The sequence below is a fragment of the Tupaia chinensis genome, unplaced genomic scaffold, assembly GCF_000334495.1.
Source record: "Tupaia chinensis unplaced genomic scaffold, TupChi_1.0 Scaffold000146_1, whole genome shotgun sequence".
Lineage (NCBI taxonomy): Eukaryota > Metazoa > Chordata > Mammalia > Scandentia > Tupaiidae > Tupaia > Tupaia belangeri.
Window position 1 is genome coordinate 13,266,165 of NW_006159616.1, and position 13,414 is coordinate 13,279,578.

The 13,414-nt window shown below is 43.7% G+C and overlaps 1 protein-coding gene across 7 annotated transcripts in view; it reads right to left on the minus strand.

Moving 5' to 3' along the window:
- Window positions 1-596: 596 nt before the first annotated feature.
- KIF1B (kinesin family member 1B) overlaps window positions 597-13,414 on the minus strand; it is a 161,341-nt gene continuing 148,523 nt past the window's right edge. For all 7 annotated transcript variants that reach the window (XM_006145348.3, XM_006145353.3, XM_006145349.3 and 4 more), the window contains 6 exons: window positions 12,621-12,692; window positions 9,923-10,044; window positions 6,526-6,675; window positions 5,966-6,158; window positions 5,637-5,755; window positions 597-4,938 (listed from right to left, as the gene is read on the minus strand). In XM_006145348.3, the coding sequence (XP_006145410.1) occupies window positions 4,896-4,938; window positions 5,637-5,755; window positions 5,966-6,158; window positions 6,526-6,675; window positions 9,923-10,044; window positions 12,621-12,692 (699 nt within the window). In that variant the 3' untranslated portion in view covers window positions 597-4,895. The remainder of the gene's footprint in view (window positions 4,939-5,636; window positions 5,756-5,965; window positions 6,159-6,525; window positions 6,676-9,922; window positions 10,045-12,620; window positions 12,693-13,414) is intronic.

A 13,414-nucleotide genomic window follows, 5' to 3' on the forward strand; every position in this document is an offset into this window, starting at 1 on the left:
GGCTAGGACAGTGGTCCCTGCTCATAAGTGGGAGCTTGTAAAATTCAGTCGACATGTTGACCATCTCAACCCAGGGGCCAGCAGGTGGCATGGTGGCTAAGCGTACTGGACTCCTACATGGCCAACCTCGGTTTGAGTCTTGGACCTGGCAGCTTGCTTTCTCACTTTCCCCCTCTCTCGCTTGCTATTTCTCTCTTGCTTTGTTCCTCTCTGGTCAGTTTTTTTTTTCTAAAAGTAAATAAATAAAGTAAAATGAAATAATTCTTAAAAAAAGAAAGAAAACCTCAAATCCCATCTGTCCTCTAGCCCCCCTCCCCAGACCAACACAACATTACAGAATCACTGGGAGGGAACAAAGGAGCTTCGGGAGAAAGACAAGTCATCCAGCTGAAAGAGCCACTTGACATATTTGGGAGGAAAGCACCATATTCACTTTCCTGGCTACATAAAACCACTGTCTTGAATACTGGAAAAGGAACACGTAAGGCCATGGTGTCAGGACTTTCGTCTTAGAAGGGTATTATCTTTGCAAGTCAAGGGAAGTCTTTGTGTAATTACCTTTCAAAGGGTGCAAGAGCAAAACGCACAGCAGAGCCTTCGGTTGCACTGGGTGTACCTTTATTATTTTACCTCGTTCACTAAGAGCTTTGTGATGCAAGGTTACCATACACAGTTAGGTAATGTCTGCATTGCACATCAAAGGCTATACAGCAAAAGAATCAGAATTAGTACAAATACGAGAACTATATTTACATTCTGTATACTCAAGCTCCGAACATCAGATAATATTTACAAAATAAAACATGAAAATGAAAATCCAAAATTAATAATGTACATTGTTGCTAATGTGCTTAACTCCTTCATGGGGAGAGATCGGTTTGCAAAGTCTTGGTTCAGAAAGGCCACTTATGCTTCATGGATTTTGTTGTCGTATGTGAGGATGGTGACAAGAGACTTGAAATCTCAGCAGACAAGTAAATTTAGAGCCACCAAATTCAAGACAATGTCTTAAACTTGAGAAGGCTGACGGATTCCTCAGGTGAACTGATGCCAGAATAAGCAGTGTGGAAAAAATTAACTCAAAAGACATGAAAAACAACACACAACAGCCAGGGTTTGGCAAGAGACCAACCTCAGCTTGACTTTCCATCTGAGCACAGCTGTTTGGTTCTGAGTTTTTAACGTGAATTTTGTTCCAATTCTAATTTCTTAATTTAAATGACTGGAGGATTTCTTGAGATTTTATGAGCTCGAATACTAATTTCATAAATGGCCTTTTGAACAACAGCAGCAAATCATCTCTCAGCTGAGACTTCGATTTTCTAAGGAAGCACAAATGAAAACATTCCTGAAAATACAGTCAGGATCTGGCCAGCACGTGGGTGCGTCGCTGGGTAGGGCAGACAGCTGCGGTGTACACAGGTCAGTGTCCCACCGAGACACGCTCAGCACTCTCCGGGACAGCAGCAGAGTTCGACTTCGCTTTTTAAGAAGTAGGTTAACAAGTCACATTTACAAAGGGAACCAAGAGGAGAACTGAAGGACCCAAGTCAAACAAGCAACCCGATACCGTCCAGGAGAACCCAAGTGGACCACACACCAGGGAAACGCACAGAATTCCGGCAGGGGCTACGCGCTAGGGTATCCTTTCTCTTCCAGTCCAATGTGCAATTAATTATAGCTGTATAAATATACATATACCTTACAAAATTAAATATCCCTGTAAATTAGACAACAAGCAGCAGGCAACAAAGTCTTTGCTTTGAAATATGTGCCAGGAGACGTCATCTTGTTTCTAGATCCTAAAAGACCTTTCACAAGGACTTAAATTTATTCCTTCATCTTAGACAAGCTGAAAAAAATCTACCGAAAATATGAGTAGCTGTATAAGCCCCACAGAGCTGATGGGGGGAAAATATATCAAATGATTGTGGGTTCTTAGTTGGGAAAAGTCCTTTTTCCTTGTCCTCACCAAGTGCTAACAATAAGTTGGAGTTTGGGTGCCCACCCTGCTGCCAGAAGCAGCATTTTCCTGGCTCCTGACTGTGCGCGGGCTGGCTGACCCCACACAGTGCTGGCCTGAGGGCTGACTGACTCCCAGGCAGAGGCACAGAGCTAGGGAGGGCCCGAGCACTGGTCTGAGGTTGACTATGAGAAAGGAGAAGTGAGGGAGAGAGCATTCGCTTTAACTAGCATTCCTTTGTCTTTAATTTGTGTATGAGTTTTCTTTTTTGCCCTTATTTTTTTCTGGAAGGGAGGGGGCTTTGTTTAAAGGGGTATTTTAAGAAAAAAATTTAAAAATCAAAAAACTTAAAATACGGTTTCCTTAAAGGTTACGTCTTTTAACTTCTTGCCACTATGGTTACCGGCAAAGCCTCACAGGTAATTCCTGCCGTAACTTTTCTCAGGGCTTCAAAGTGGGGATGGCCCTGTCTAGAACAAGAACACTAGCCCTGAAACTCCGATCTGAATATGGGCCCCGAGGGAGGTGGGAGGTACTGTCCACACCCATCAGCCACAACAGAGCAGCCTCAGAGGGGGAAAGCATGCTTGCCCAAGCCCCCCTGCAGGACACGACCCACCTGCCTCCTCCGGTTTCCGAATGAGGCTTTCTGACGGGGCACATCATCAACAGTCTAATTTGGCTTGTTCCAACGTCTGACACTTCCAAAGCAAAGACTTTCCAAACCAGTTTTGTCTGAGTTAGGAGGAAAAACAAGTCATTTCAGTGTACCACATGATCTCGCACTCCCTCGGGCATCCCGCCTCCCAGTCACACACGGCTTTCTAGCAGACTTCAGGACAGCAGCAACACCAGTGATTCATCTTGAAAGTGACCTTCTGATCTCATCTTCATTTCCCTGAAATTCTATTTCAGTCCAGGAAGCTGTCTCAATGCGCTGACAGATCCTGCTGGATGTGGGTATACGCCAGAAGGGAGTATCGTGTCCGTTAGACAGCAAAAAAATCTTCTAACTATATTAAAACTCTCATACACTTAGAAAACAAGTAACATCATAGTTAGTGACCTATGTTTTAAGGAGAAGAAGAAGGTTAAAAAAAAGTCTACCGGAGTTTTTATTGATTACTTTTCAGATAAGGACAGTGTGATTTCTACCCTTCCTTTTATTAAGCTCTCTGTGGGTCACTTCTCCTCTTTGCAAGCTCGAAGCTGGGAGACCTGTTCTTCAGATATAAGCCAAACCACCCAGGAAGTCAGAAACAAGGGCCTGGGAGATACAGGGTTTCCAGCACTGTTCCACAGGGATTCGTGAGCCCTGACCTTCCCTCGTGAAGCAGAGTAAGCCAGCTGCTGTCGCCTGAGAGTCAGCAACATTAAGGCTAAGAACCCTCAGTCCTTGAAAAGTAGGAGCGAGTGAAAACTTTCCTGAATGTTCAAGTGCTGATGAAAGAGGCCTGAGCGAGGGAAGTAAAAGATAAACAACCCTAAGTCCACCGGTAAAGCAGCCAAAGCAATCTGCAGGCTCTCTCTTCTGTGTCATTCTTGTTAAACTTACTGGCAAATGGGTGGTCTCTGGAAGCCAGAAGATCCTAGTCTGTCAGAAGAAAAGGAGACTGTCCACAGTGGACTTTCTCCTTGGGATTATCTCTGCATCAGGAGAGACAAGCAACAAACTCCTGGGCTAGCGCGAGGGGGGTCACTCTTCTTGTGCCCAGTTGGCCCTTCATTTTTTGTTTGGAGTGGCAGGAAGGGTTGGATTTAATCCTGGGACCCAGAAACCAGAGCCTGCTGTGCTTGTTTATTTGAGATGGGGACACAAGCTCCACAGGGACCACTTTTCAATTTGATAAAACATTATTGAACATGACCCCTGGACTCAGAGGGAGACTTCCAAGTGTTATTTGAACTCTACATTTCTTTGATCAAAGGGAGCTGTACCTATCACAGGGACACTACTCATCATGATCATGATCATCAAGCTTATCACCAGAAAGTGAGACACTCCCCCTCGTGGGCCACTTGTGTACAACACTGCACTGATCCCAAACACGCTAATGCCAAGTACAGAGCTGAGGAACTTCTAGGGAACAGCCTCCTGATGAAGAGAGTTCCCAGGAACTCCTGGCTACAGCCTTCATGGCCCACTGCCATGCCCCACCAAGAATATCCTTGCCTCTTCCTTTCTTTCAGGGTCAGTATCAGCCACCGCCTCAGGCCTAGAAAGGCCTCTCTTTTCTTCTAAATGAAAATTATATCACTACGCCTAAATATGCCCCAAATTTGACTCAGAGAATATAACTGTCCTGTTTCTAAGCTCACCACAACTTTTTCCCTAGGTAAAAATGCAGGGACTAGCCATGGTAAAAAGACAGAAGAGGGGAAAAGGTAAGTGCTCTCCCTGTTAGATTCTGAAAAGCCAGGTATCTCTTCCTTTAGTCTCTCAGCCACCCAAGAAAAATTAAAGTGATATTGCAAACAGAGAAAAAAAAAGCAAAAAAAAAAAGAGCATGATGTTGCCTTGAAAAGCAGACAAAGGTATCCAAAGACAGCAGTACAGACACCAGGGCTGATCATATGGGGACCTAGCATACAAAAGGAAGCCAAAATACACCAAAATGTAATTTGGAGATTCACAGGATCTCCTTGGGGGTTTTGTGTTTGTTGTTGTTGGTTTTTTTTTTTTTTTTTAGTCTTTTTTTCCTTTTGTTAGGCCACATGCTACTAACAAGATTCTCAGCACAAGAAAAAAAGAAGAGTACAGAGCAATGGAGATGCGGAACAGGAGAGCTAGAAAAAGTGCTGGACGAGGAGGGAGAGTAGTTAAGCCACAGGATCACACACAAAGAGTAACCGTCAAGAATCACAAAGAGAAATGAGAGGTAACACTTTCTTTATCTCTCGAAGGCAGGTGCGTGGGGACTCTCGCAGTCACTTAGAATTTCGGTTGACTCGGGCATCTGCGGGAGAGTTTGGACCTGTGAAGGTGAAGGGGGAGGCAGGGTTAGAGACATGGACCCGGGTGTTCACAGGGCTCCTTCTCTGCCATGGCTCCCTCCTTGAACTTCCTATCGGGCACCTCAGGCTCAATCTCTAGGTTCTGTTCAAACAGCAGGCTGGAGTGTTCCTCACTGATATCCCTCCCAGGATCTGAGTACTGGGAGACCTCTGCAGTTCTCATGATCCTCTGTTTACTGAGTCCCCTAGACCTATCCACAGATCTCTTGAGAACAAAAAAGATAAAGGAGGGGATTAATTGCTGCAATTAATTAAGAGTCTTCTCAGTGGTTTGGGAGGCAATATGCTATTTTACAAGAGACACAGGCCTCATTATCAACCTACAGCCACACTAATACTCCTGTCCTTCCTCTACTTTTAACATTTCTTCTATGAGAGGGACTCACAGAACAGAGAGGGAGGAAAAGCGAGGTAGGCACCCTCAACAGGGTCTTCTCATGACACTCCACCCAGCCCTCAGCCAGCCTGGATCAGGGGCAGTGCATGCACCTGGAGGCCTTAGAACCTTCCATGTGGGCCCATCATGGTAGAGAGCTGCACTACTGCCGGGACACTGTCTTCCCCTTCCTCTGTTTTAAACAATACTTCCTTTCCTATTATGTTGGTGTCCCCGGGCCAAAGTCAAGAAGAGAAAGGAAATCCAAGAACAACTTCTTACCGTATTGTGCCAGCAAGGAGTGGATTAAAGGCATATAACCAGTCATTCATGTCTTTGTCATTTAGAGCCTGCAAAAGGACCCCACGGTGCTTGGTGCAGACAGCAAAGGTGTTAGGTGTCTGAAAGAAATGTGGTCAAATGAGAAAGTTACTATGGAGGCTGATCAGTGAGGACACCTGGCTGTATTCACAGGACATATGGTATTTTACACTGAAAGTTCAAGGAGACCAAACAGATACAAAGGAAAGGTTCCACGTCACCTAACAGAGTTCAGACCTCAGGAGGGAATGGTGCATGAAGCCATGAAAAGCCAACAAGTCAGGACCTACCTTCACCATGGCCTGCTGGTCCTCGCTGTACTCCACCTGGGCTGTTGACAGGTTAATGATACCACGCTCCACTGGGTCTTTGTCATTGTTATAGATGAAGACATAAGGGCGACGAACCACAACAAAATGTTTAGCCCAGTTGCTGGAAAGTGGCTCCTTGAAATTTAGGTATCCCTTTTTAGAGACCACTGAACTAAAAAGGACAATATAAACAAACAAAAAAGGTTAGTTTCTCACAAAAAACAAAATGATCATACACTAGGACCATCAAAAGGCCAGGTCCACAGATTCAATGAAACAGGCAAATGACCTTACTGGCCTAGAATTTTATCTGCAAAGAGTAATAGAGCAGAAGAGTAGAAAGTGCCAGAACAACATGGCTTACTCCCCAGGGTGGACGCACTCTGAGATACGACTGGAGCAGAAACCCAGTCTAGCTCTTTCACCCCAGATTCAATTTGCATCGACTATAATATAGACTTCAAACAGAGGAAGTGGAAGTAAATTCTCTTCCCTGATTTGTCTTTATGCCTGGCATTCCTAGCCAATATAGTACTCACCCTGGTCTAATTTCTTCAATGTCTGGAACAAGATTGAGAAATTCATTTTTTCCTGCTCGGGCCAAATAGGGTGTTTCCACCACTGGAACAATCTGAAACTGTTCAAATTCTGGGCAGGGACTAGAGGCCCGGGAATTGGCTTCTGGGGTCCTTTAAAAGAGAGAGGTGAAGTAACAAGAGTTCAGTTATGGTCAAGGTGAACTGTGTACAAACACTCCAGGGGGAACAAAAACCTCAGTTTCAGAAGAGTTCTGCAGAGAAGACAAGTTGGTATCAGAAAGTTAACTCTAAATTCAACTGGTCTATCTTTCAGAAGTTACAAAAGGACGTGGATCACTGATGGCCATCGAGTCACAGTCTCACTTCTTATTCCAAAGCCCTCTGAACCCAAGGATCAGGAAATCAACTCTGTGTGCACTCTGATGTTTCCTTCTAGTCCTATGGCCACATCGAGGGCAATGGTTCTCCAAGTGTGGTCCCTGACCAGCAGCATCTGCTTTACCTGGGAAGCTGCTAGAAATTGAAAGTCTGGGGCTGGCAGGTGCTGCGGTGGTTAAGGTGCTAGACTCCTACATGGCCATCATGGTTTGAGTCCTGGACCTGGTGAGTTGCTTTTTCACTTTCCCTCTCGTCAAATTAAATAATGCTGATAATAATAAAAAATTAATTAATTAAATAAATAATTCTTAAAAAGAGAGAGAGAAATTCAAATTCTTGGGGCCAGCAGGTGATGTGGTGGTTAAGGCACTAGACACTCCCACATGGCTGACCACAGTTTGAGTCTCGGACCTGGTGCCTTGCTTTCTTGCTTTCCCTCTTTCTCTCTCTCTGATCAAATTAAAATAAGTGAATGAATAAATAAAATTAAAATAAATAATTCTTTTAAAAAAGCATGCAAATTCTTTCTTAAAGAATTCTTTAATTTTAAAATTTATTTTATGTTAGTTATTATTTTTTTAAATAATGTATTAGTTAATTTGCTTTATTTACTTATTTATTTAATTTTAAATTTTTTTTTTCTGAGAGGTTTTTGCTATAGGGCGTGTGCGCTTGCCAGACAGACAGAGAGAGACATAGAGACAGAAAGCGAGAAATCACTCCCTAGGGGGGATGGTCACGCCGCAATCCCTTCTCCTCCATTCTCCTCTCGGGATCTTGGGCATGCACGCACACGCGCCCGGCGTGAGTTTTAAGCCACCGGGTCCGGGACACGAACTGCGGTCGACTACGTGGAAGTCCAGCGACATAGCCATTACGCTAACTGCTGGTTCCCTTAATTTTAAATTTTGACCTGAGTGGGACAGAATGAGAGAGACAGAGAGAGAGGGAAAGTGAGAAAGCAAGCTGCCAGGTCCAGGATTTGAACCATGGTCATCCAATGTGGGAGTCCAGTGCCCTTAACCACCACACCACCTGCCAGCCCACTTTATTATTATTAAACATTTTGTTTTATGTTATTATTATTATTTAAAATTTTTGCTATTGGGCACATGCACTCACCAGAGAGAGACAGAGAGAGAGAGGGAAAGTGAGAAAACAAGCTGCCAGGTTCGGGATTTGAACCACAATTGACCAGTATGGGAGTCCAGCACCCTTAACTATCATGCCACCTGCCCGCCCCTTTTATGTTGTTATTATTACTAAAATTTTTATTTTATGTTATTATGTTTTATGTTATTATTATTTAAAAATGTTTGCTATAGGGCATGTGTACTCATCAGAGAGAGACAGAGAGAGAGACAGAAAGGGGAAGAGAAAAAACAAGATACCACGGTCAGCCATGTGGGGGTCCAGTACTTTAACCACCACGCCACCTGCTGGCCCCAGAAATTCAAATTCTTAGGCTCTAACCCAAACAGAGAATCCAAAAGTCCAACATGTAGAATCAGAAAGTCTGGGTGAGGTTCAGCTATCTGCCCTTATTAGCAAGCACTCAGGGGACACTCATGCACACAAAAGGCTGAGACTTGGGAAATGGCAGAAAGCAAAATGTGGAAAGAACCTAGACTGCTGAAGCTGAACAGCATGTGGAACGGAGCTGCACCACTGACCACGACCAGTTCTTAGGACTGTTAGGTCAGAAATAAATACCTATGCTCCATATTAAGTATCTCTGTGAAAGTTTAGCCTGATTGATGGTATCTCATTGACTTTTGAAAAAAAAAATTTTATATACTTTCTTATTTCTTGAATGGGATGCACCTTAGAATTGATGGCATGTTGAATTTAGTTGGCAGTGCCTTTTCTTTCTTAGCGGCACATAAAATAATCTTAGAGTTGATGGCAGACTAAATCTAGTAAAATTTCCTGGCTGGGTTAGTTTCTCCAGCCATAATGGGCTGTGTCAGTGTTGGTACAGTAAGGCAACAGACATAAGGATCGTAACCAGGTGGGTTTTGACACATAATGAGCATAATGACAAGGTGAAGATAATGGAGATTGGTAAGAGCTTGAGGGTACATTGCAAAGAGGTGAATTTGCAAAGAGGTGAATCTAGGCCAAATTTATCTTTATTTTTCTTACCTATGATTTTTTTTTTTTATTTTTGAGAGAGATTTTTGCTATAGGGTACATATGCTTGTTGGAGAGACAGAGACAAAAAGCAAGAAATTACCCCCTGGGAGGATGGTCACACTGCAATCCCCTCTCCTCTACTCTCTTCTTGGGATGTTGGGCATGCACGCACATGTGCCAGCATGAGTTCCAAGCCACCAGGTCTGGGACTTGAACCGTGGCCAACCACGTGGGAGTCCAGAGATGTAACCATTCACCATCTGCTGGTCCCTTTACCTATGATTTCATCATGGCATAAAAATATTTTTCCTGGGACCAGTGGTTAGCGTAATGGCTATGTCACTGAACTCCCATGTAGTTGACCGCGGTTCGAGTCCCGGACCTGGTGGCTTAAACTCATGCTGGGCACGTGTGCATGGGTGCTGAGGAGAGGAGATTGGAGGAGAAGGGATTGCAGCGTGGCCATCTCCCCGGGGGGTGATTTCTCACTTTCTGTCTCTCCATCTCTCTCTGTCTTCTGGGCAAGTGCACGTGCCCTAGAGTGGAAAAAACAAACAAACAAACGAAGAAAAATACCTCTCAAAAAAATATATTTTTTTCCTAAAATGGAGCTTCCTATGTCTGAAATCATGACTGGGAAGACAAGCAAGAGCAAGAATGGGAGGGCAAAACAAGTAGAAAGAGCCTAAGAGGAGTCATCGAGCCGATGCGGACAGTAAGATACGATGTTCACTGTGACACACAGCCGAGCCTCCACATCTCTGCATGCTGTCTGGGGGGACAGTGCTGCCCTCAGTTGAGAACACCTCCGCTGAGCTAAAGAAAGGTTGATGTTGTCCTTGGTTCTTAGGAGGGCTTCCCTCAATGAAATCTGTGTACTTACTTCTGATCTGAAGAGTTGCTCCTAGAGTCTACCAGAGAGGGACAGGTGGAGGAGGGAGTGAGGGTGGCACTGCTGAAACTGGACACAGAGGGATCCCGTCCAATCGGAGAGAGATCAGACAACTGGAAGCAAATACGACACAGCAAATGAGATTCAGCTAAAAAAAAGCTGCCCCTGCAATAGAAAGCTTTGCCAGCCAGTGACATGTTTATAAATCTTCTGTTTTAGAAAGTTATTAAAAAAACAACTAATATATCATTTACCAATAAACAGAGTAATTAATTAAATATTTTTAAAAAGAAAACAAGCCTATAATTTCTTTTAAATAATTATTTTATTTATGTATTTACTTATGCTATTATTTTTTCACATGAGTTTTGCCAGAGAAAAGACAGAGAGAGAGAGGGAGAGCTAGAAAGCAAGCCGCCAGATCTGGGATTCAAACTGCAGTTGGCCATGTGGGAATCCCAGCGCCTCAACCACCAAGCCACCTGCTGGGCCCAGCCTATAATTTCTTTTAAGGTTTTTGCCAAATGGCATGTGTGCTGTGGAGAGGGGAGTGAGAGACAGACAGACTGACAGACAGTAAGAAATAAAGTGAGAAATCACCCCCCAGGAGGGTAGCCATGATGCAATCCTTTGTCCTCAGGATTTGGGGCACACACGCAAATGCACCCAGCATGACTTTCAAGTTGCCAGGTCTGGAACTTGAATCATGGTCAGTCATGTGGGAGTCCAGTGCCTTAGCCACTGGGCAACCTGCTGGTCCGACCTACAAATATTTTATGACCTAAGTGCCATGTCTGGAATCAAGATATTTACAAAAGAAGCAAGGCTGACTTTTTATATTTTATTTATAGGATTAATGTTGTTTATATTTACCTTATTCATATTACATTATTTATTTTATATTACATATATTGTATTATATTATATTTTATATTGCTACTGCCCTCATGCGCTGTCTTTATGTACATGTGCTAAGCACCTATCACATACCTGGCATGTGCTAAGAATATGGAGAGGGCTTGCCCTCTTAGAGCTTGTATTTTTGTGGAAAAGACAAACAAGAAACCACTTTAAGCAAATACTTAAAGATAAAGTGGGGGAAAGGGTGGTGCTGGACTCCCACATGGCTGATAGTGATTTGAGTCCCAGAGCTGGTGGCTTGCTTTCTCTCTCACTCTCTCTCTCTCTCTGTCTCTCTTGCTCTGTCACCTCTCTGGTCAAATTTAAATAAATAAATAAATAAATAAAGTTAAATAAAATTCTTTTAAAAAATTTTAAAATAATTATTTCCTTTATTTATCACTATTGTTGTTATTATTATTATTTTTAATTTGACCAGAGCAAGACACAGAGAGAGAAAGAGAAAGAGAGGAAGCAAGCTGCCAGGTCCAGGACTCGGATGGACCACAGTCAGCCATGTGGGAGTCCAGTGTTCCCAATCACCATGCCACCTGCTGGCCCCAAGTTAAATAAAATTCTTTAAAAAAAAAATAAAATAAAAGTCCACTCTAAGGAGGCAATATTTAAGCAGAAAAGTGAAAGTGACAAGGAGGCCAATCACGGGGCTATCCTAAAGAAGGCTGTTCTAGGCCAAGGAACACTAAGACCCCAAGGCAGAAGTGAGTTGGGAGTACTTAAGGGACAACAAAAAGAGCCCCACTGATTGGAATAGAGGGAACGACACAGAAGTCTTTGAAATGTTTACCTCACCTTTTGTTGAAGGCAACAAAACTTTATGCCACCAAGACCCTTAAAGCCCCATTGGGAACCAGCAGTTAGCGTAATGGCTATGGCGCTGGAATCCCACATAGTCAACCGCGGTCCACGTCCCGGACCTGGTGGCTTAAAACTCACGCCGGGCGCGTGTACATGCGTGCCCAAGATCCCGAGAGGAGAATGGAGGAGAAGGGATTGCGGCGTGACCATCCCCCCTGGGGGGTGATTTCTTGCTTTCTGTCTCTATGTCTCTCTCTGTCTGTCTGGCGAGCGTACACGCCCTATAGCGAAAATCTCTCCAAAAAAGAAAATGGCATTAGCCCCCTAGCCTCCTGTCATACAGTGACACATTGTCTCCAAAGGATACAGGGAAAGCCAAATGTTTCCCATCTGATAATCACTCTAAAAGACACTGAGGAGTACTTCTATATTCAGAAGTCAGTGTACTGACCCTAAAAACTGGGATAAATGCCATTAAAACTTCAAATACGATATTGTGCCCATCTCTAGCCACTTAAAAGTAGCATCACATATGGACAGAAAACCTGAGCTGCTGTGAAGAAACCAGTCATTGGCAAGCTTGATAAAAATTACAGATTTAGAGGCCAGTAGGTGGCATGGTGGTTGGGGCACTGGACTCCCACATGGCCAACAGCAGTTCAAGTCTTTGCTTTTTTACTTTCCTTTTCTCTCTGGTGAGCACACATGCCCTGTAACAAATTAAAATATTAATAATGATAAATAAAATTAAATAATTTTAAAAAATTATAGCTTTGGGGCTGGCCGGTGACATGGTGGTTGAAGGTGCTGGACACCTACATGGCTGAGCATGGTTTGAGTCCTGGACCTAGTAGCTTGCTTTCTCACCCCCCACCCCCACTCTGTCCTTCTCTGGTCAAATTAAAATAAGTAAATAAAGTTAAGTTAAGTAATTCTTTCAGAAAAAAAAAAATTATAGCTTTAATGTGCTCACCTTACAGTCACTGATGCTACCGTGCACCTGGTTGAATTCTCGGTTGAAAGTGTGGGTGAGAAGCTGCAGGCACTAGAGAAGAGAAAGAGAAGTGTAAGTTAAACCTACAATTTCAACGGCTGGCCCAGCACAGCGGCATTAGCAGGAGGGCACTGCTACGCAATACTGAGATTGCACGGGAAGCCTGGTTTGGTCCCTAGCCCAGACTGAACGGTCTAGGAGTGGCTGTACCTTTGGTCCTAGCTAACTACGAGGTCAAAAATACGTCTCTCTTTCCTATGCTCTCCTACTCTCATTAGAAAAAGAAACCTTGGTGGCTAAATGATGCTCTGGCTAAATGATGCAAGGCCGGAAGGGAAATATTTCTAAAATCTACATGGAGCCCAAACAACTTTAGAAACAAAGTACACAGAAAAGTAAGTCTGGGGGACCAGCAGGTGGCATGGTGGATAAGGTGCTGAACACTCCTACACGGCTGACCACGGTATGAGTCCCAGACCTAACCTGGTGGCTTGCTTTCTCATTTCCCCTCTTTCTCTGTCAAATTAAAAAAACAAAAACAAAAACAAAAACAAAAAACATTTAATAAATAATTTTAAAAAAGAAAAGTAAGTCTGGTCTATGTCTAATAAAGATGATGAAATAAGGGAACCAGCAGTTAGTGTAATGGCTATGTCACTGGACTCCCATGTAGTCAACCGCAGTTCACATCCCGGACCCGGTGGCTTAAAACTCCACAGGGTGCATGTGCATGCCCAAGATCCTGAGAGGGACAATGGAGGAGAAGAGATTGC